The following is a 21,697-nucleotide window of genomic DNA, read 5'->3' as shown; positions in this document are numbered from 1 at the left end:
GAGGAGCCAGGGACCAGTGGCCCCGGTGGACACACAGGCTTCTGCCACCGCCCTGCCCTGACCCTCCATGTGCTACAGGACAGGCAAGGAGAAGGACAGCCCCATGGGCAGGTGCCTGGGCTCCCAGGGACCCTCCTGGCTGCCTGGGCTCCGGGAGACAGGCCTGAATCTGCTGGCTCCTGATCCGCCTTCTCTGTAACAGGGGCTCTGTTTTCCCCAGGACACTGCCCTATAGTTTGTTTCCAGACCAGTCACCCCAGCAGCCTCTGCCGGGCTGAGTCCCTGTATGCCACCGTCCAGCTCCCATGCAGGGGGTCCTCAGTCAGTGTTCCCGTGGCCCAGCTGGGTTAACTCTGCCAGAAGCTGGAGAGGTCCTGGGGCCAGCCAGAGGACTCAGGGTGCCCCCCTCTGAAGCCAGCCACCCGAGCTGGAGGACACCTCAAGGGGCCAGAGTTCAGGCTGCCCCTCCCAGGGCATGGCCTTTTGCAGCCCCAGCAGTTTCGGATGAGCTATGGGGGTGGTGAGAAAACCCACAGATCACCTTCCTCTGGGATACTGAACCAGCCAGGAGAAATCTCCAAGGGGGCAAGCAGGCCGGAGCGGTCCGGTGGGAAGGGCGTGGGTGGGCAGGGACAGCCAGGCTTCACCTCTGGACCTGCCCCAGGCCTCCTGTGGGCTGCAGTCTGGGGGCAGAGCATCTCTGAGTGAGCACCGCAGGAGCTACATGGTAGGCCTGGCCAGGAGTGGCCATGCCAGGTCAGGGAGACCCAGCAGGGGCGGCTTTGGGTGCTGCCTGCGGTTACGTGGGTCTGTGGAAACAGCTGAGGGTGAGGTGGGCCCCACCGGGGCCCTGTCTGGCCTGCCCCTCATCTGGGTGCTTTCCCATTCAGAGTCCGGCTCCTCCCCGCCCCACGCCTGGGCCTGGGCTGTACTGGGTCTAGTTCCCTAGGGTGGTCCGCGCTTCTCTTGTGAACGAGGACACAGGAGGACATGCAGCCTTGGGTAAACAAAGGGCTATTTTTACCACCTTATTGTTTCCTCCTTCAGCTCCCAGCCAAGGTACACCTCACACCTCCCTCCTCACAAAGGCTGCCAGGTGCCGGCGGCTCAGCCATCACCTCTCCCTTGGCCAGCTCACAGCAGGCTGGGTTGCAGGCAGAGGACAGGAGGCTGTCCCTGGGCTGCAGGTGGTGTCCTTGAGGCTGGAGAAGTGCACGGAAGACCCCAGAGCCCAGCGTGCAGGACCATCACCTCAGTGGGGGGCTGCAGTCTCCCCTGCTCCTCTGGGTGGACTCGCAACCCACCCAGACCCACGAGCTGCTCAGAAGAAGCCACTTAAGGGGAGGTCAGGGCTTGGGGGCAGGCCCCATACCCCCAGGGTTTGCAATGCTGGTACATGGAGACCAAAAAAAAAAAAGCAGCCAGATCTTTAGCTGGTTTTACTGTTTTTGAAATTCCCTCCAGCCAACTCCCTGCTGACCCCCAGGCAGGCTGCTCCCAAGGGCAGCCCACTCTGGTCCTGCCGCTGCTGCTGTCCACACTGCCTCCAGACCGCAGCCCACGGTCTGGTATCATCCCATGGTCCAGATGGGGAAACAGAGGCTTGGAAAACTCCAGTGGCTTCCTGGGTTACACAGCTGGTAACTGGCAGAGCCTGAGTTTGAACCTGGATCTGTGTGGCTCCCAGCTCCCGGGTCCAGCGGCCCTCACCCCCAGAGACTGACAGGGGCTTTGTTCCACTCCACAGCTCTGGTTGGGGAACCCTCAGGCCCAGGCCTGGGGGTAGGGGTGGGGCTGGGGGTCTCTGATGATGGAGGGGGAGAGTGCTGGGCATTCAGAGCCAGTGGCCCCATCCCCCTCCTCCTCCTGTTTGCTCCCAGGCAGAGCCGGCTGCAGCTTGAAGCAGCCTCTGGCTGTGATGGGTTTTTTTTAACCACTTGATCATGATCAAGGATTTAATTTTATCCCCTTCCCTGGCTGGCTCTGATTCTATTTGGAGTTGAAGCACGAGCCAGTGAGCAGGAGGGTCCTTGGAGCCCTGGCGGAGCCGCCCACCCCCAGGCTCCTAGAGGCCCCTCCCTGCCTGTCCAGACATGGCAGGGTCCATCTGGGAGACCCTCTCAGCTCTGCAGGCTCCGCAAGGCTGGGGGCTTCCGTTCCAGTTACCGATATTCCTCTCTGCAAAGCTGCTTAGCAGCAGGAGAGGCCCTAGGGTGGGGGTCTGGGGAGATGGGAGCGGGAGGCAGCCTTGGCCACAAGGGAGCCTTTCAGCTCTTTCATCCTCATCAAAACAGCGTTTAACAAGCACCTGATTGGACCTGAGGCTTGTTCCCCTACCCCACCCCACCCCACCCCCAGGATCTCCAGGAGCTGCAGGCAGACGAGGCCTTGCTGGCGGGTAGGGGTGGGGGTGGAGGACACCGTCACGGTGACTTAATGATGCCCATATGTGCTGACCACCCACTGTGGGTGGGTCACCAGGCTAAGCTTGTCATGTGCATTATCTTGTTAATTCTCAGCAACCGCCTTATAGGATAGATGCTCCAGTTTCCTCTATTTTTCCAGTGGTGGCCAATTTGCCCCAAGTCACACAGCTGCTGAGTGGTAGATCCAGACTTCAGTCCCACCAGGTGGCCTTCAGAGTTCTTGCTCTGAACCGTAATGCCTCCCCAGCCCCCAAAGACATAAAGATTTACACTGTGGGAGAAAACAGCATAAAGCGAGGTCTGGAGAGAACAATGTTTGTCCAGGACTTTATTGGGTTCAAAGAATCTTCTTTCTTCTTTTTTTTTCTTTTCTGTAAAATGTTTCTTTATCTGGCTGCATGGGGTCTTGGTTGCGGCGTTCCAGGTCTTCACTGCATCGTGCGGGATCTTTCGCTGTCTCGCACGGCCTCTCTAGTGTGCCATGTGGGTTCAGTTGTACATGGGCTTAGTTGCTCCAAGGCCTGTGGGATCTTTGTTCCCTGACAAGGGATTGAACCCGCGTCCCCTGCATTGCAAGGCGAATTCTTAACCACTGAACCACCAGGGAAGCTCCTCAAAGCATCTTCATGCAGAATTTGTCAAAGGTTCAATTGTTTCTATTATTTTTCCCATTTTATAGATGAGAAAAAAATCAGACTAAGACCTACCCAAATGTACAGAATTCACAAACCCGGCCTGTTGTCCCCAAACCCAGAGCTCTCTCTTTGCCCTCTCTTGGACATAGGTGTGCTTCAGGGTGGGATTGCCAGGCGCTGGCAGGGGCTGTGACCAGGAAGAGTTAGGGCAAAGTGGAAGAGGAACTTATTCTAGAAAAACCAGCTTAGCCTGGAGAAGTGCCAGGTCTGCATGCTGAGGCCCCAGAGCGCCTGACAGGTGAGGAGCAAGAGTCAGGATGGATGCCTGCAACAGCAGCTTCTTCCTGGGGAGGAAGGCTGTACGGAGGACTCAGCAGTTGGGCTAACCCACCTGACAACCTACTGAAGTCACATACAACCAGACTTGGAGAACAAGGGCAAGTGCCAGATTGGCCCTGGGGTCATAGAGCTGGCTGGCAGGGAGAAGGTGCTCACGCTCAGTTACTCAGTCGTGTCTAACTCTTTGTGACCCTCCTGGACTGTAGCCCACCAGGCTCCTCTGTCCATGGGATTTTCCAGGCAAGTATACTGGAGTGAGTTGCCATTTTCTCCTCTAGGGGATCTCCCTGACCCAGGGATCGAACCTGCACCTCTTGCATTGCAGGCGGATTCTCTACCTGCTGAGCCATCAGGGAAGCCCAGGGAAAAGGTACCAGGCTGCAGGGTTTACTCCCCATGACCTCCTGCCCCCTCCTGTCAAAGCTAGAAGTAGTAACTATAAGCCTGGACTCTGGGGTCACACAACCTGGGTCCAAGTTCTGGCTGAACCACACTGACTTTTAGCAAACTAAGTAACCCTCTACTTCCTCATCTGTAAAAAGGGGATAATAACATACTTAACTCACATGTGATTGAAGATGGTGTATGTAAAGTGCTACACACCCTTACACATGTAACACCTGCCTACGACACAGTCTCTGTGTTATTCAGACTGGGACAACTGGGAATTTCCCCGGCAGTCTAGTAGTTAAGACTTCAGGCTGCCAATGTAGGGGGTGAGGGTTCAATCCCTGGTCAGGGAACTAGAATCACATATGCTGCAAGGGCAAGAGATTAAAAAAAGACAAAAAGACTGTGACATGGGAGATACCCACGTAAAAATATTTGCAAAAACCCAGCAATGGGCTTCCCCGGTGACTCAGATGATAAAGAATCTGCCTGCAGTGCAGACCTGGGTTCAGTCCCTGGATCAGGAAGACCCCCTGGAGAAGGAATGGCAACCCACTCAAGTATTCTTGCCTGGAGGAGTCCATGGACAGGGGAGCCTGGCTGGTTGCAGTCCATGGGGTCACAAAGAGTCAGACATGGCTGAGCAACTAACACTTTCACTTTCACTGCCTTCCATAGCCAAGGTCAAGGCCTGGAGGAGGAAACTATCAGAGGCTTAGGGACCGTGCAAGTGGGTGGGGCTCCCACAGGTGTGCCAACAGGGTGGCCACCTGTTGCTCACTCTCCTCCTTCCCTGGGGGTCCAGAAGGCCCAGGTAGGGCCAGCAAGGTGGGGCTCCTAACTTTCTGGCCCCACCCCTCGGAAGCCATACTCAAGGGCCAGTTCCAAGCTTAGTCAAGGCACTGGGTCATATTCAAAGGGTATTTTCTGCCCTTGTCCTTTGAGGAGGACTTTCTCTAAATCCCTGGTGGCTCAGAGGTTAAAGCGTCTGCCTGCAATGCGGGAGACTTGGGTTCGATCCCTGGGTTGGGAAGATCCCTGGAGAAGGAAATGGCAACCCACTTCAGTATTCTTGCCTGGAGAATCCCATGGATGGAGGAGCCTGGTGGGCTACAGTCCACGGGGTCGCAAAGAGTCGGACATAACTGAGCAACTTAATTTTCACTAACTTTTCTTCAAATCACTATATGGTACCGCAGATGGTAAAGAATCTGCCAGCAATCCGGGAGATCCGGGTTCAATCCCTGGCTCAGGAAGATTCCCTGGAGAAGGAAATGGCAACCCAGTTTAGTATTCTTGCCTAGAGAATTCCATGGACAGAGGAGCCTGGCGGGCTATAGTCCATGGGGTCCCAAAAAATAGGATACGACTGAGCAACTAACACTTTAACTTTTCTTTAAATCAGGACCAGCAGTCACAGTTCCCCAAGTCCGATAAACACCAGTTGTTGCCCTAGAAGAGAAAGCTTCTTCATTGGCTGGAAGTGTTTTTGTTTTTTTGTTTGTTTTATTCCCTGCCCAGGGATTTAACCCAGGGCCACTGCAGTGAAAGCCTGGAATCCTAACCACTAAGCCACTAGGGAACTCCCAGAAGTGTTTTCTAAACATGGCCTCAGAGACTTCTGCAGTGGTTAAGACTCACTTGCAGAAGTGAGGGCGGGTTCCGTTCCTGGTCTGGGAACTAAGATCCCACGTGCTGTGCGGCATGGCCAAAAACAACAAACAAACATGGCCTCAGGTTAGTCTAGGCCTAGTTCATCCACCAGGAAAAGAATGGGTGGCCATGAGCCAGAGAGAAAGCAAGAGACAGAGAGGGAGGGAGGCCATGTGAGCGGGCAGGGGGGTGATGGATGGGTGGTCCCCTGGGGCCCAGAAATCTCCCCTGCTCTGGAAGCCACCACCACTGAACCAGGTGCCACAGAGGGATCGTTTTCCCTGCCACAAAGGGCCTGTTCAAAAGCCAGAGCAGCCTGGATTCTCATAGGTGCTATTCACTCTGGGGCCAGGGGGAAGGCTTCATTCATTCTCCACCACCCTCTCCCCAGGCCTGGGAAATGTCAACAAAAGGCAAGGTGCCCTGTCTCCCTCCTCACCCCATACCCCCTCCCACCCACCCCCACCCTGGCCTCCCTCAGGCTCAGGTGGCCCCAAGCTGTCTCGGCCTCAGCAGTCCTAATCCTGCTGTTGGGGTCCCCTGGAATTAGGAAGGTGGACCCAGAAGGTTGCTTTCTATGGGGGCTGAGGGACCCCGAGAGAGACAATCCTGCCTGTTTCCCCTTCACCTGGTGAAGCAGTTATGGGAGACTCCTCCCTCCCCACCTCCAGCAGCAGACTCCAGGCAGGTGGGACCGGGGCCAACCAACCCCTCCCTCTGCACAATGGCCGAGCTTAAAAGAGCCGATTAAGTTCAAGGTTAATTACCAACAGTGCCACTCAGGACTCAGGCTGGGGGTGGGGAGGTCCTGTACATAACTTAACCTACAAAAGCCCCTTGGTATGTGTCTCTATGTAGTTTTTAGCTAACACAGCTATCTTTTTTTGGTCTCTCAGTAACTATAATTTCCTTCTTGGAAACGGAAGTTACAGGGAAGGGCAGACCAACTCAATACAAGGCTGAGCGTAAATTACCTGGAGGCAGAAAGAGCTATCTTGTGAGGCAGTGAGTTCCACAGCCCTAGACTGGGCTTCCCTGGTAGCTCAGATGGGAAAGCCTGCAATGCCGCAGACCGGGGTTTGATCCCTGGGTTGGGAAGATCCTCTGGAGGAGGAAATGGCAACCCACTCCAGTATTCTTGCCTGGAGAATTCCATGGACAGAGGAGCATGGCGGGTGACAGTCCATGGGGTCGCAGAGTTGGACACTACTGAGTGATTAGCACTTTCACTTTCACAGAGGATACTCAAGAAAAGGCTGGACAAGCCGTTTCCAGAGATGTTTCAGAGGAACCCACACAGCTGTCTACTACATGAACTGCTTGACAAGCTCCATCTCTTCCAACCCTAAGATTGAATGATGTTGACTGCGCCATCAGTCCCCATATTCGGTAAACCTTATAGAATTCAGCACCCCGTGAAACTCTTCGAAAAAGGAAATAGAAGCAGTGAGTCTATGTAAGCAGAAAAAAAAAAAAAAAAAAAAAAAGACCTAAAATGGTATGATGAAGGGTGGAAATGAAAAATCCTAGAAAATGCTTCCAAAGCAAAAATTGCTCAAGAGGAAATGATTTCAGCTTTCAAAGCTGAATATACAGCTGAATACCCACAAATCTTCTGTTTCTGGGACGATGGAAGGGACAGATACTCTGGACCTATGTTACAAGCATTCTTTCTTGTTTTGTTTTTGCGTGTGCACTGGGTCTTTGTTGCTGCATGCAGGTTTTCTCTAGCTGTGGTAAGCAGGGGCTACTCGCCAGTCGCGGGGCTCGGGCTTCCCATTGTAATGGCTTCTCCTGTTGCAGAGCAGGGGCTCAAGAGCACAGGCTCAGTAGTTGTTGGTGCCCGGGCTCAGCTGCTCGGAGGCATGTGGGATCTTCCAGGACCAGGATCGAACCCTGTTACGAATATTTCTAAGAATACTGCCATTACACAGGATGCTGGGGTGTCTAGAATGGAGGGGGTGCTGTGTCTGCTGAGTGGGGCACTCATGTCTGAAGATGGCTGTGACCTCAGCCCAACCAGGAAAAAAAGTGGAACCGCCAGGTAAAAAACGGGGCTCACCCTCCTATAGACGTGTCAGCTGGGCTGGGGAGATCTGGAAATTCTCCCAAACCCCGATCTCTACTCGAGACCACAGATAATTCAACCAGCAAACATGGTGCTTTCACCCGCTTGGCGGGGATGGGCCCCAGTGGCAGAGTCCATGTGACGTGGGGAAATCAGCTCACACACCCAACTATTAAAAATCTTTATTGTTAATTGTTTTCTCCAGCAGAAATACTTGTAGAAATATGAACCCACAGCAACATTTTCACTTCTCTTCTTCAGGAGATGAGATAGGTTAGGGCCACTGTCATTACAAGAGGGAGGCCCGTGAACGTGACAAGGAGAGGAACACACCTTTATGGGAGCCATAGGTACTAGGAGAGGGGGTGGCCAGCAGCATCAGAACTGATGCCTGATGACAGATGTTACAACCCTGGGTGGTGGTGGGGTGACTGAACAAAAACTCACCTTTCCCCAGGTGGTCAGCTGGAGCTGCGGGCCACAGAGCTGGGAGTGAGAGGGTGTGTGTGTGTGTGAGTCTGTGTGTGTACACTCACACATATGTGCGTCCACACACTGCCCCTCCTGAAAAATGTCCTTGACCCTTGGGGATCAATCAACTTTCCAGGCTAACAGTCAGCTGGCCAGCGCTGGGGGCCTGTTTGTGCAGGACGACGTGGGTGTCTAGGTTGTGACACTTGAGTCTTCCTCTGGGGCAAGGCTCAGAGGAAGCTCAGAGTCCAGCATGAATAGCCATGGGGCTCCCAGGCTTGGGCCCTGGTCATGCAGGTGTTCGGCTCCCATGCTCCATGACCACGCTGAGAAGGGGAAATTTGGCTCTGAGTGTTTTCTCCTGGCTCTGGGTTCTTGGGGCAAGAAGCAGGCCTCAGCTGTCTATGACCTCCACAGGTGGAGGTGTGGGGGGTAGGGGTGGAGACTTCCCCTCCCCAGGCCCGCATCCTTCTCATTTCCTCACCCACACTCCCCTCCAGAGAGAGATGCAGGAAGCAGGACGGCCACCTTCAGGGGAGGAGGAGGGCAGCTGGGAAGACCTGGGGTTCCTGCAGCCCTTCAAAGACCATTCAGTGCTCTGCAGTGTGTTTCTGGCGGCCAGGGTGGAGGGCCCGCCTGGTGGGACTTGTTCAGTGAAGGCCCAGCCGGCTGTCCCAGCGGGCACTTTATAAATAAACAATGACACTGTCCCTTCCAAGCTGCCATGGGGAGAGAGTCTTCCAAAGTGAAGGGCACAGCCTCGGATGAGAGTCCTCTGGGGGCTGATCAGGACCCACTGCCCTGGCAGCACACACCGAGGGAGGAGCCTGGGGGCAATGGTGGTGGTGGTGGGGTGGTTGGAGCCAAAGGCCTCCTGGGCCTTGTAAGCCAACCTGAGGCCTTGGTGTGGGTTCTGGGTTCCCCAGCAGAGACCTCTGCTATGTTTTGGGGTCTTAGAGCTGAGAGCAGCTCCTGCCCGGATGAGATCTCAGAAGTTGGCTACAGATGGAATGATGACTGAAGGGAAAGGGTACCCTGCTCAGTGAGAGCAGGCTAGGGAGGCCGGGACGGTGCAAGTGAGCAATTCCATTCTCACCGAGGGAGGCTGGATGGTTGCCAGCTTGTGGAAGTCATTCTGGTGAACGGTCTCCTCTAGGCCCTGGGCTGCTCATTCAGGACAACCATGGGGGCTCTGTTTTCCAGCTGTAGATCCTGCTTGGGGTCCTGAGGGGGGAGGTCCCCTTGCTGATGAAGCCAGGTGTGGTCATTACTGCAAATGCACTCTCCAGGTGGACCTCCCCCCCAACCCCACTGGAGAGGGCCTACCCACCACAGGTCGGGTGGGTGGCCCATGGTGACAGAAGTCATGGGTGAGCCAATGGAAAACGAAACACGCCTAAACCAGTGGAAGGCAAACACAAAACACATGAAAACAGCAGCAGGCTCTTTGTGTAATAAATATTGCAAAGCGCACTTGGTTTCTTTCTTTCTTTTTTTCAAGTCAAATATAACAACCAATGTCCCAAACCCTGTTTTCGACATTCAAAAGAGAGGAGCTGTTGTGATCAGCCTAACACCTGCAGCCAATCAAAGAAAAAAAAAAAGGTTCCCATTAGCCAGCCAATCAAATCCTTTTCCAGTTTAAGCCGCCAATCGGACCTCCTCATGTTCCTCAAGAGTGACCCAAATAAAGCACCAGAGCTCGGAGAGCTTCCTGGGAAGCCATACACCCGAGGCGCAAATTTTTTTTCTTTTTTTAAAATAAGAGTCAGAAAATAAAAATAAAAAGGTTTCCATTGGTCAAGATTTAAAAATAAAAAGGTTTCTTCCTGCAGCCAATCATGAGTCCGTCTCTTTAAGCCAATCGTGACCGCACCACTGGTGTCTCCCCGAAGGATGCTGAGTGGCCGTGGGGTGGGGTAGTGTGGGGTGGGGTGGGGGGCCAGGGGGAGGGGAGATGACCCTCTGCCACTCAGCGGTGAGGTCCACACAGATCTCCTGGCCTTGGCCAGCTTCCAGGGTGTTCCACGGGGGTTGCGGCTACTGCCTCCGGTCCTCCGTCTCCGACCTGGAAAACGCCATCACTACGTCCTCCGCACCTGCAGACCGTGGGGAGAGAACCGCTGCTGGATGGGCCTCTGGCGCTGGGCTGCGGCCCCCATGCGGTGTCAGTCCTTGAAGGAGGGGTGCTTTCTGAGAACAAAGTGCTTCTTGGGAAGCCCACTGCCCTTCTTGAGCCTCCCCTACAGCCTGGCCAGGATTTGCCAGCAACCCAGCTGCAGGGCCTCCTGAGGCAGGTTGCCAGGGTGAAGCTCAGAGGCTCACTCTAGGCTACACCTCCAAGAGCAGAGAGCAGGACAAGAACCCAGGCTGCTGTCCTGAGCAGGGCTCTCTCTGCCGGTGACCCTTGCTCCAAGGTCACCAAAGCCAGGGGCCCTTGGGAAACGCCTCTTCTTTCTGAAGACTCTGGTCTCCATCCCTTTGGAGGATCTCCCTCCTGATTTCTAGCACTCATTCCTTTGTCCAAACCCCATCACCTATTCAGAGGAGCACAGCCAGGCCCACTTCCAGCCCGGCTCCTACAGAGACAGATAATGGCCATAATCTTTCCGTTGCTATTTTTCATGGTAGATTTGAGGATTCTGGTCCAGGGTCTCATGAAACCACTTCCTTTGTCTTGTTTTCCCTGAGACAGGCTCTGACTTGCAGCCAGAAAAGGCAGGAGGGAGGAGGGGGAGAGTCTGGAATGCGGACTTGCCTCCCCCGGAGCTGCTGGGAGGAAGGCTGAGCACAGGCGCTGTGGGGCAGGTGAGGTCACCTACAGGTCCCGCTCTGCCTCCGGTGCCTGGGTCCTGCCACGTCTCTCCCCTTTTTTCTAAACCTAGGTTCTTGGTCACACCCTGAACGTTAAAGAGCAGTCAGTTGCCTTTGGCCTTTCAAACATACTTCTGTTCTGCTGGAGGAATTCTCCCTGGGAGGGGAGGGTCGGAACTGCAACACAGGGGGTGTGGGGCCATTGAGCAGGAGGTAGGGGTTTGGGGGAGTGATGCCTGGTGGAGCTGCTGGCATGGGAAACCAGAGAGAGGGCAGGACTCCACCACTGCCTGCCCCCCAGGGCATGGTGTGGGCCAGCTCCTTCCATGCCGCAGGGAGTTGCCACTTCCCAAGGCAGCTTCTTGGTGCCTCCTGCCTAACTGTCCTGCCGGGAGGAGCGGAGGAGGTGCCCAGCCCTGGTGCTACAGGAGGAGGGCCCCTCCGAGAAGGATGTCACATGACAGACAAGTGCCTGCAGTTTAGCACCAGAGAACCAAGGTGCCGCTGCCAAGGGGAGTCACCCTGCTGCACAACCCCACCTGACCTGATGTTCTGCTGCTACCAGCACAACCTCTATTCCCGGCAAGGGGAACAAGCTTCTAGAAAGGAGCTTGGGTCATCCAACTTCTCCGGGCTCCTGTGCTTGGGAAGCCCTAGCAATCCTTCCCGTCTTCTCGGGAACATTCTGTACTCGCCTCGCTCCTCGGACCACGCAATATCACTGCGGGCAGAATTTTCCTAGCAACCACAGGATCCAAGATTACATCATACCCTGCATGGCAGCTGAGCCAGTTACCTAACAGATGCTGGCTTTTCCCGAGTGTCGACTCTCCAGCTCGCTAAGCAGGAGGGGGCTGGAGGGAGACCGTGAAAGGGGAGTTGTCAGCAAGAGGCCATGCACAGTGGCAGCCCACTCACTGCTTTCCTGGCCTGTCCCATGGGCTTGCTTGCAGGGACCTTGGGCCTTTGTGCTGAGCTGCAGGCACAAAAATAGCACCAGCGACCCCGGGAGGGAAGAGTGAGCCTGCAGAGGGAATGGCCATCGGTTCCTTGGAGGAGCCCAGACGCAGGGGCTGCAGGATGAGTGCACCTGGGCTGCACTCTGAGAGGTGGGGAAAGAAGTCACCTCCTCAAGGTCATTGAGGGACTCCAGCAACTCCCTAACAAGACATCTGCACCAGGGCTGCTCTGCCAGCTGGTCTGGCTGGGGCGGAGAGGGCTGGGGACCCGCGGCTCCTGTTTATAGGGCCTCCCACTCTGCTGCTGGAGCCGTTGCATAAAGGGCCCACAGAGCCACTGCCCACCCCGGCTCTGTTCTGTTCCTAAAGGACTCACTGTTTTCCAGGGCTCACCAACAGAGATCTGCTTTCCTTTGGGGACCCAGAGCAGGGCAGGCTCTTCCAGAACCTCCTCTGACCTTTCTTACACTGGTTGGCCTGGCATTCGTCACTCAACAAGGGCCTGACCCTGCGGGCTATGAGGTGAGGATGTGGCCCTTCCCCTTCTCCGAGGAATTGGGGCCGATCACCCAGTGGAGAAGGCAATGGCAACCCACTCTCAGTACTTTCGCCTGGAAAATCCCATGGACGGAGGAACCTGGTAGGCTGCAGTCCGTGGGGTCTCAAAGAGTCAGACATGACTGAGTGACTTCACTTTCACTTTTCCTTTCATGCACTGAAGAAGGCTTTGGCACCCCACTCCAGTACTCTTGCCTGGAAAATCCCATGGATGGAGGAGCCTGGTGGGCTGCCATCTATGGGGTCGCACAGAGTCAGACATGACTGAAGCAACTTAACAACAGCACCCAGTGGAGAGTGAGCTGCTTAGTTCATTATTATGATTCAAGTTCTTAGAACTTTAGAGCCAAGAGGGATCTCCAAAGTCGACCCTCATGAGCCCTCCTTCTCCTTTGAGGCCAGAATGTGGGGCTTTCCTTAGAGGCTCTGTCTGTCCTGGAAACGCAGGGCTCACAACAGGAAGATACTACAGAGAAGCCAGCAGGACCAGCTCACTGAATCTGGGCCATCAGCTAGGTTTACCATCTCATTTTATAGACGAGGCTGGTACATCCCATTGGTACTTTTTGCTGACCCTGTCTGGACGTGGGCTCAGAGCTTCTATTTGTCCTTTTCAACCAGATGCAGTGAGCACAGGAGGGGAGAAGCTGATCAGTCTCTCCTGTTCCACACTCTCTGACCCATTAAAAGATAAAAGAAAGCCAACACCAAATGAAGGCATCCCAAGGAAAGAGAACTGCAGACCAGTATCTCTTATGAATATACATATTCATAACACCTATGGTATGCAAGAACACTCACAAAATACTAGCAAGCAACATATAAAAAGGATTATATACTCTGACCAAGTGACATTTATCCCAGGAATGCAAGGTTGGTTTAATACCCCAAAATCACTTAATGTAATAACTCCTATCAATAGAAAAAGGAACAAAAACTATATAATCATTCGAATAGACACAGAAAACACATCTGACAAAATTCAATACCTCTTCATGATAAAAAACACCCAACACACTAGGAATAAAAGGGAACTTCTTCAACCAGATAAAGGGCATCTACTAAAAACCCACAGCTATTATCATACTTAATGGTGAAAGATTGAAAGCTCTCCCCCATCAAGATTAGGAACCAGTAGACAAAATCCACTCTCACCCTTCTATTCAATACTGTGTCTAAGGTTCTATCCAGGGAAATTCGACAAGAAAAAGAAATAAGAGGCATCCAAATTGGAAAGAAAGAAGTATTTTTGTATTTGTAGAGGATATGGATCTCACATATAAGAAATCCTAAGGAATCCACTGAAAGACTACTAGAACTAATAAATAAGTTAAAGTTGCAGGATATAAGGTCAGTATACCAAAAATCACTTGTATTTCTATAAACTAGGGATGAATAATCTGAAAATGAAATTAAGAAAATAATTTCATTTACAATAGCAGCAAAAATAATAAAATCCTTAGGAATAAATTTAACAAATGGACTACAAAATTTGAACTCTAAAAAGGACAAAAACATCAACGTCTAAAACATTGCTAAGGACTTCTCTGGTGGTACACTGGATAAGAATCTGCCTGCCAGGGCAGGGAACATGGGTTCGATCCCTGGTCTGGGAAGATCCCACACGCTTTGGAGCAACTATGCCCATGCTCCTCAACTAGCAAGCTCCAGAGCCTGAGAACTGCAACTACTGAGGCCAAGTGCTGCAACTACTCAAGGCTGCATGCCTAGGGCCCATGCTCTCCAACGAGAGAAGCTGCTGCTCATCAAAACTAGAGAAAGCTTGCACACAGCAACCAAGACCCAGTGCAACCAAAAATAAATTAAAAAAAAAAAACATTGCTGGACGAAATTCAACACAATTTCTATCAAACCCCAGCTGCCTTTCTTGCAGAAACTGGCAACCTACTCCTAAAATTCATATGGGAACGCAAAGCATCCAGAATAGCCAAAATAATCTTGAGAAAAAAGAACAAGGCTGGACCCACACTTTTGAAATTTAAAACTTACTACAAAGCTACAGTAAACAAGTTTGGGTAGAACTGGCACAGATCAAGGGAACAGAATTGAGAATCCAGAAATAAACCCTTCCATTAGTGGTCAATTAAATTTTGACAAAGGTGCCAAGGGTTCAATTTGAAAGAACTGAACAAATGGTGCTGAGACAATTGGATATGCTGCTGCTGCTAAGTCGCTTCAGTCATGTCTGACTCTGTGTAACCCCATGGACGGCAGCCCATCAGGCTCTCCCATCCCTGGGATTCTCCAGGCAAGAACACTGGAGTGGGTTGCCATTTCCTTCTCCAATGCATGAAAGTGAAAAGTGAAAGTGAAGTCACTCAGTCGCGTCTGACTCTTAGCGACCCCATGGACTGCAGCCTACCAGGCTCCTCTGTCCATGGGATTTTCCAGGCAAGAGTACTGGAGTGGGGTGCCATTGCCTTCCCGGACAATTGGATATACTTACATGTAAAAGATGAAGCTGAACCCTTGTCTTGTGCCATACATAAAAATTAACTCAAAATGGAGCAGTGACCTAAATATTCTAAGGGCTGAAGTATAAAAACTCTTAGAAGAAAACAGGAGTAAATCTTCATAGTCTTGAGTTAGGAAATGGTTTCTTAGATAAGACACCCAAGGCACCATTAACAAAAGAAAAAAATATATATATAAGTTGGGCTTTATCAAGATTAAAACCTTTTATGCTTCAAAAAATACTATTAAAAAAAAGTAAAGACAACCTACAGAATGACAGAAAATATTTGCAAATCTGGTAAGGGATTCATATGAAGAATATATAAATAACACAATTCAATAATAATAAAAAGTCAAATGACTCAAAGTTTAAATTGGGCAAAGAATTCAAATAGATATTTCTCCAACAAAGATATATGAATGGTCAACACGTGCATGAAAAGATGCTCAACATCATTATTCGTCATGGAAATGCAAAACAAAACCACAAGGAGCTGTTGCTTCATATCCTTGGACAGCTGGAATCAAAAGACAGATGATAACAAGTGTTCAGGAGAAACTGGAACCTTCAGACACCGCTGGTGGAATGTCAAATGGTGCATCCCCCAAGCCTGCTGCACCTGCAGCCTCCTCCACCTCAGGTGATGGCACCTCCAACCCCGGGGTCTTCTTGATTCCTTCTCTCTCACACACACTCAACATACAACACATCAGCCAGTCCTGCTGACTCTACTTTTAAAATGCATCCTGAACTCATTACCATTCCTCAACTGCCATCCTGGTCCAGGCCACCACTACCCCTCTCACTAGCCCCCTGCACCCTCTTTCCCTGGATCTCTCCGCTCTAGCCCCTGACAATCCATTCACACAGCAGTCAGAAGGAGGTTCTTAAAACCACGAGTCAGGTCCTGCTGCTCCTCTGTTCAAAACTCTCCAAAGGTGGCTTATTGTAAGATTTCTCATCACTGTCAAGGGACACTCCAAACTCCACCCTGTGGCTGCAAGACCCAATGCAATTGGGCCTCTGGCTGCCTCCTCCCCTCCTTCCTTACGCCTCCTCTACCTTCACCCCATTCCAGCCACAGGTGCTCCTGCCTGTCCTTCAGGCACAGGAACCTGAGCCTCAGGGCCTTTGCACCTGGTCCTTCCCTGGCCTCAGTGCTCTTCCCAAGTCCATCTCACAGCTCTCACACCTCATGCCAGTTGGTGCATAGTCACCTCCCCAGGCTTTCCCTGACCACAATCTCTAAAACAGTGACAAAGGATGAATCGTTGGAGGTGAGGAGCTCAGAGAGATGAAACAACCTGGTGAATCAGAGGCAGAGCGAAGACCCGGTACAGACTTGGAAGACCATGCATGCAGCATGACATGCTTTGTTGTTTTCTATTAGGAGAAGGAAATAACTGGTCCTGCCCCAGTTACCCTGAGCACTGAGGCTGCTCCTGGCAGAGCGTGCACCCATATCTGCCCCCATGAGAATGGAAGCAAGACCCAGGACTCACAAAGCACACAGAAGCAGGCCTGGGATGGATGCCCTAGAAGAAGTTGAATGTGGAGTCCAGAAAGCCCACCAGGGAGGTGCCTGGCCAGACCCTGTCCCCTGCCTGGGTCCACTGCTCTTCCAGATGCCCCCCTAGTCCAATGGCTCGCCTGCTATGAAGAGCAGGGCCAAGGCACTGGGGAGGGCGTAGCTCTCTGAACCAGGGTCGAGCACCCAGTGGGCCTTTCCGTCCCATGTCCCACTTCAGCTCTGCCTCTTTAATGGAGTCCAGTCAAGTGACTGGGGAGAGAAAAATGACAAACATTCAGGAGCTTAGAAAAGGGAAGCTGGTCCCCAGCTGGGGGCGGGAGACAGACAATGGGGTCACTGGTCTGTTTGCAAGCTCAGGGTGAATTCACACCAACAGAATCAAAAGCCCAGTACAGGCTCCACACACCAGCACCACCCATGGCCCCAGCCCGGCCCGGCTCTCTGAAGGGAACCGGCGTGCTGCGACTGGGGAGCAGCTCTCTGCAGGGTGTGGGGCAGACCGGCAAGAAGCAACAGGGTCTGGAGAAAGGCCCAGGGGTGAAAAAGAGCAGGAAAGAGGAATAGGGGAGATGACTGCAGCCCTGAAGCAGTGGATGGAGGAAGGGCACGGAAGGCCTGTTTCTCAGACCCATCAGGGGACATCCTAGTGGAGAACCAGTCCCTTTCCAGGAGAGGCACAGACCCTCACTGGAGCAGGCCTAGTCCCAGCGCCCACGAGGACAGCTCCAGATAACACCCCTGACCCTCTCCAAGAGGGAACCTGTGGAGACAGAGAGACCAGGTGGTAGAAGACAGAGCCTCCTGATATCTGGGATGTGCTGACCGTGCAGTTCCAGCCTCCATCCAGTTGCAGCTCCCTTAAAGCCCAGCTCAGAGGAGGAGCCCATGCTCACAGGTGGGGAGCCCTGAGGGTAATCCCTCCCCAAGAAACTGACACAAGGTGCAAGAGCCTGGGCCAGCTTCCAAGGCTGCCAGCCCCAGGGCCCCCAGTGCAGGACACAGCCCTGTGCAGATGTCACCAGAGAAAAGGGGGGACGCCCAGCTCCAGTATCTGCCATGGGTGGGGACACCCACACCCCCTGATCCAGGGTCATGGGCGCCTCCAAGTCTGTGCCCCAGCTGCTCTGAAACCTCACACTCACCCCGGCTGGAACCTCCCAGGACGACTTCTTTCTGAGCTGGAGACCTCATGACCTCCTGACTTCCTAATGAGGGCAAAAGACCGGGGACTGGAAAACTCAGAAATAAAACCCCAACCCCCAGAGTTTCCCTGGAGGAGGAAATGGCAACCCACTCCAGTATTCTTGCCTGGAGAATCGCCATTGTCACACACACACACACAGACACAAACACAGACACAGACCCAGACCCAGACCCAGACCCAGACCCAGACACACACACCACACCACACCACACCACACCACACACACACACACACACACACACACACACACCACACCACACCACACCACACACACACACACACACACACACACCCCAGACCCAGACCCAGACACACACACCACACCACACCACACCACACCACACACACACACACCACACCACACACACACACACACACACACACACACACACACACACACACACACACAGAGTCTCCCAAGTCCAGCTGGAGGTTAACCTGGGCAAAGTTAACTCTGTGGTAAAAATTCTTCAAAACTGTCCAGGGAACCACAACTGCCAGGTCTGGGTCATCCCTCCACGCACACAGCCACGGCTCCAAAGTGTCCAGGGTGGTTCCCATGTCCGCTGTTTGCCCCTTCTCTGAACATGTCACTTGGGTTGTGGCATTCCCTCTCAGTCCCCTGAGGTCACTATCTTGCCATCCATGGCAATCAGCATCTGCTACTCGGCTACCTGGCTACCCCAAACAGCACGGCTTAGCTACCTGCTCTGGGGAGATGCGCAAGGTAGTAAGGCTCCCTCACGGAAAAACAGATCCAAGACACTCTTCCAAGGGCAAAGGTGTCCACCGAGCTGAGGCCTCCCCCCACCCTGGACTAGGCCTCCCCCCACAGAGACCCAGACCCACTGGGTGTCATATGCTTCTCTGAGCAGCTGTGGCCTTAGAGCCCAGGGTTCTGTGCCTCTCAGCTCTGCTGAGAGTATGGCTTTTCCCCAGAGATAGCACGACACTGGCTGCCATGGGAACAGCACCCCAGATTCTCCACAGTCTCAGCAGCCAAGCGGGCTCCAGGCTCAGTGACGCCTTCTGGGCTCCAGGGTGGCAACCATGTCACCGGGTGCCCTGGCTGCAGAAGGCGGGGCACGTGGGCTTAGGTGCGAGGGGGCTCCTGGAAGAGGCACTGGGCCTCCTGATAGGCCAACGCAGGCCTCCCCAGACTTGGGCTCCTCAGGTGGATAGGGGTACCTGGGCCAGTGTCTGAACCCTGCCCAGTCCCTGCATGTCCACCTCGGTTTCCTTATCTGCAAAACACATGTATCCTGTCCACCCGTTGGACTGACCCAGATAACACCTGCAGCATGAAACATCGCAAACAGCACCTGGTGGGGTCACACCCCAGAGGTGCCATTACACCTGCTCTGCTCTAGACCCAGGAACTCCAGGCCACCCACCCCTCCTGCACTTCACTGAGCCCAACACACACATCCTGCCTCTGGGAGTTGTTTTCCAAGGTATTGTTGTTCAGTCACTCAGTTGTATCCTACTCTGTGACCCCATGGACTGCAGCATGCCAGGCTTGCCTGTCCATCACCAACTCCCAGAGCTTGCTCATACTCATGTCCATTGAGTCGGTGATGCCATCCAACCATCTCACCCTCTGTCGTCCCCTTCTCTTCCTGCCTTCAATCTTTCCAGCATCAGGGTCTTTTTTCCAAGGTGAGGTGCCCCTTATCAAGTCTCTTAGTTCCTGCAATGGAAGCTCTCCTACACTACAGAGAGTTGTGTGAAGGGACAGAATCTGGAAGGGGCAGGGGGGTCCCTCCAGGGGTCAGGAAGGGCCAGGTCTTCACCCAGAGTCCCAGCACATTCTCAAATTCTGGAGGGAATCACAACCACCTGGGGTCTTGCTTCAAAAGCAGATGTCCAGGCCAACCTGGCAGACACTCTAACCCAGGAGGGCTCGGGTAGGGCCCAGCCATCTGCATTTTTAGCAAGTGCCCTCTGTGATTCAGGTGCAGTGGTCTGTGTAGCCCACATTCCAAGAACTCAACGCTACAAACGGTCCCCACCCGAGCTGCTGTCTCTTCTCATCCAACCTTCTGTCCTGCTTCCACAGCCTCACGCCATGTACTCCCGGCCCTCAGCAATCTGCCTCCAGCCAGGATCCACAGACACTGTTTTGGGAAAAGGCACCACGGACATTAATTAGGAACCCTGGGGGCCCTGATGGTGAGCCAGCGGCTCCTCTCCTCCTTTCTGCGCTCCCCCACGCCCCCTGCTGGCCGTGGTGCTGTGCTCACAGGGTTCCACTTCCCCTCCCTCTGCCTGCTTTCCCTGGGGGCCAATCCCCAAATCTGCTCCCTCCTTACACCTGGGTTCTGACCTAACCCCTGCCTGCTCCTGGAGGATCCCACACACTGCCCACTTGGGGGACCCCTGCCTGCCCCTCCACTGTAGCTGCTCAGTCCAGGAGCCCTGTCCACACGGCCTCACCTCCAACCCCACCCCAACTTGCTCACAGGACACTGCTGTGAACTTCTGCGTGTCTCTCTGCCCCAGCATCTGACCTGCGACCTCTCCTCAGCACTCACCCTAGATGGACAGCTACTGGCCTGGCCATCCCACCCCTCAGGTCCTGGTAACCCCCGCGGCCTCATCTCCAGAATTTACTTTGTCCCGAGCTCGTTTGCCTTCCCAGTTACTTGCCACCCACACTCACCCCTTGGGGGACATTTGCCCGGGGCTGGGCAGGCTCCAGGGCTCCCTCAGTCGGCGCCATCCTTCTCCTAGTCTGTCCACATACATCCTTCACCATTAGGTGCTCAGTTGGGTCCAGCTCTTTGGGACCCCATGGACTGTAGCCCGCCAGACTCCTCTGTCCATGGAATTCTCCAGGCAAGAATACTGCAGTAGGTAGCCATTTCCTTCTCCAGGGGATCTTTCCAACTCAGGGATCAAACCTGGGTCTCCTGCATTGCAGGCAGACTCTTTACCATCTGAGCCACCAGTGAATCCTTCAAGACCCAGGCAAATAGCACCTTTTCTCTGGGGGTTTCTAGTGGGTTCCCTGCCCATGGGGTCAGTCATCCTGGGATCTGTGCCCAGAGGTCTTTACATGTTTACTCCCGTTTCCATCTACCTGGCTGCGCTGGCAACTTGAGGCTGGGAGCCGTTGCCTGGCATCCAGATCAGTGGGTGACTGTGTGCCGGAAGGAGCCATTGCTGACCCCAGGGGCCCCTGATGCTCTTCTCCAGGACAGAGGTTTGCCTCTCACAAGCAGGTGTCAGGAGGAAGGTACAGAGATGCACAGGGCTTGTAGGTCCCTGCTCTCAGCTCCACACAATAGCAGACGTCACACCAGTGAAGGAGGGAGGGTCAAGGCAACCCTTTACAAGCCAGAGCCAGATGCTGAACAAAGCTACCAGCCTGCTGCTCAGCGTGATCCTCACCCTTTCTTAAGCCTTTTCCTTTTTCTGTGATACAAGTTATCTCCTATCAAGTCTTCCTGGTTGACTTTTTCAGTTGAATTCAATGTATATGAGATTTTTTTTAGTTCACGTTTATCATTATTAGGTTACAAGTAATTCTCATGAAAGTGTTGATTAAAGTTTAAAAAGATTAGCTTCCCACCCCACTGACTGGCATTCTCCCAGGGCCTGCCTGCAATTTCATCCAGACTTGGTCATTACCTGGAGGCCCTGGGAGAAGCCTGGGAGCCACATGTGGGCAGAGAGGGGTCCTGGCACCTGGACAGCTGGTCTGCACAGAGAGGGAGCCTCTGTCCACATGGCGATGGGAGAGAGCCCACTCGGGGCCAGAGTTGGACCACGGACTCCCGATGAGATGTGACAAGGGCTCCGTGGAAGCAAAGATGTGCAGGCAGTTCAGGAGCCAGAGGAGGAAGTCGGGGCCAACCCCAGAAGGGCAGACGGGGTGGCAGAGACAGCCCAAGAGCAGAGGCCATAGGGTGTAGGAGAGGATTCCAGGAAGGACGCTGGCTGTGACGCTGCGCTGCTGAAGAGGGTCAAGAGGGGTGACGTGTAGAGGGGTGATCCTGCTTGATCCCTGGAGGAGCTATGCACTGGGTGGGGTGAGCCCTGCCCTGCCCTCCCCTCCCCTGAGGCCCTGGCTCCCCGCTGGCTTGCTCACAACCACAGCTATTTTAACAAGGCTCTCAGTGTAACCCTGAGACCAAATGACCTATTTTAGGCTCTCTGGCAGCAGACTCA

The 21,697-nt window shown here is 53.6% G+C and overlaps 1 protein-coding gene across 6 annotated transcripts in view; it reads right to left on the bottom strand.

Annotated features, from left to right (window-relative positions):
• CTNNBIP1 (catenin beta interacting protein 1) overlaps window positions 9,410-21,697 on the bottom strand; it is a 46,806-nt gene continuing 34,518 nt past the window's right edge. For 5 of the 6 annotated variants that reach the window (XM_018060371.1, XM_018060374.1, XM_018060373.1 and 2 more), the window contains one exon: window positions 9,410-10,081. In XM_018060371.1, coding sequence (XP_017915860.1) covers window positions 10,023-10,081 — 59 coding nt within the window. In that variant the 3' untranslated portion in view covers window positions 9,410-10,022. The remainder of the gene's footprint in view (window positions 10,082-21,697) is intronic. The other variant, XM_018060375.1, reaches the window with a different exon arrangement.

This window comes from Capra hircus, chromosome 16, assembly GCF_001704415.2.
Source record: "Capra hircus breed San Clemente chromosome 16, ASM170441v1, whole genome shotgun sequence".
In the NCBI taxonomy this organism is placed as follows: Eukaryota; Metazoa; Chordata; class Mammalia; order Artiodactyla; family Bovidae; genus Capra; species Capra hircus.
This window is presented reverse-complemented; position numbering and strand designations above follow the sequence as displayed.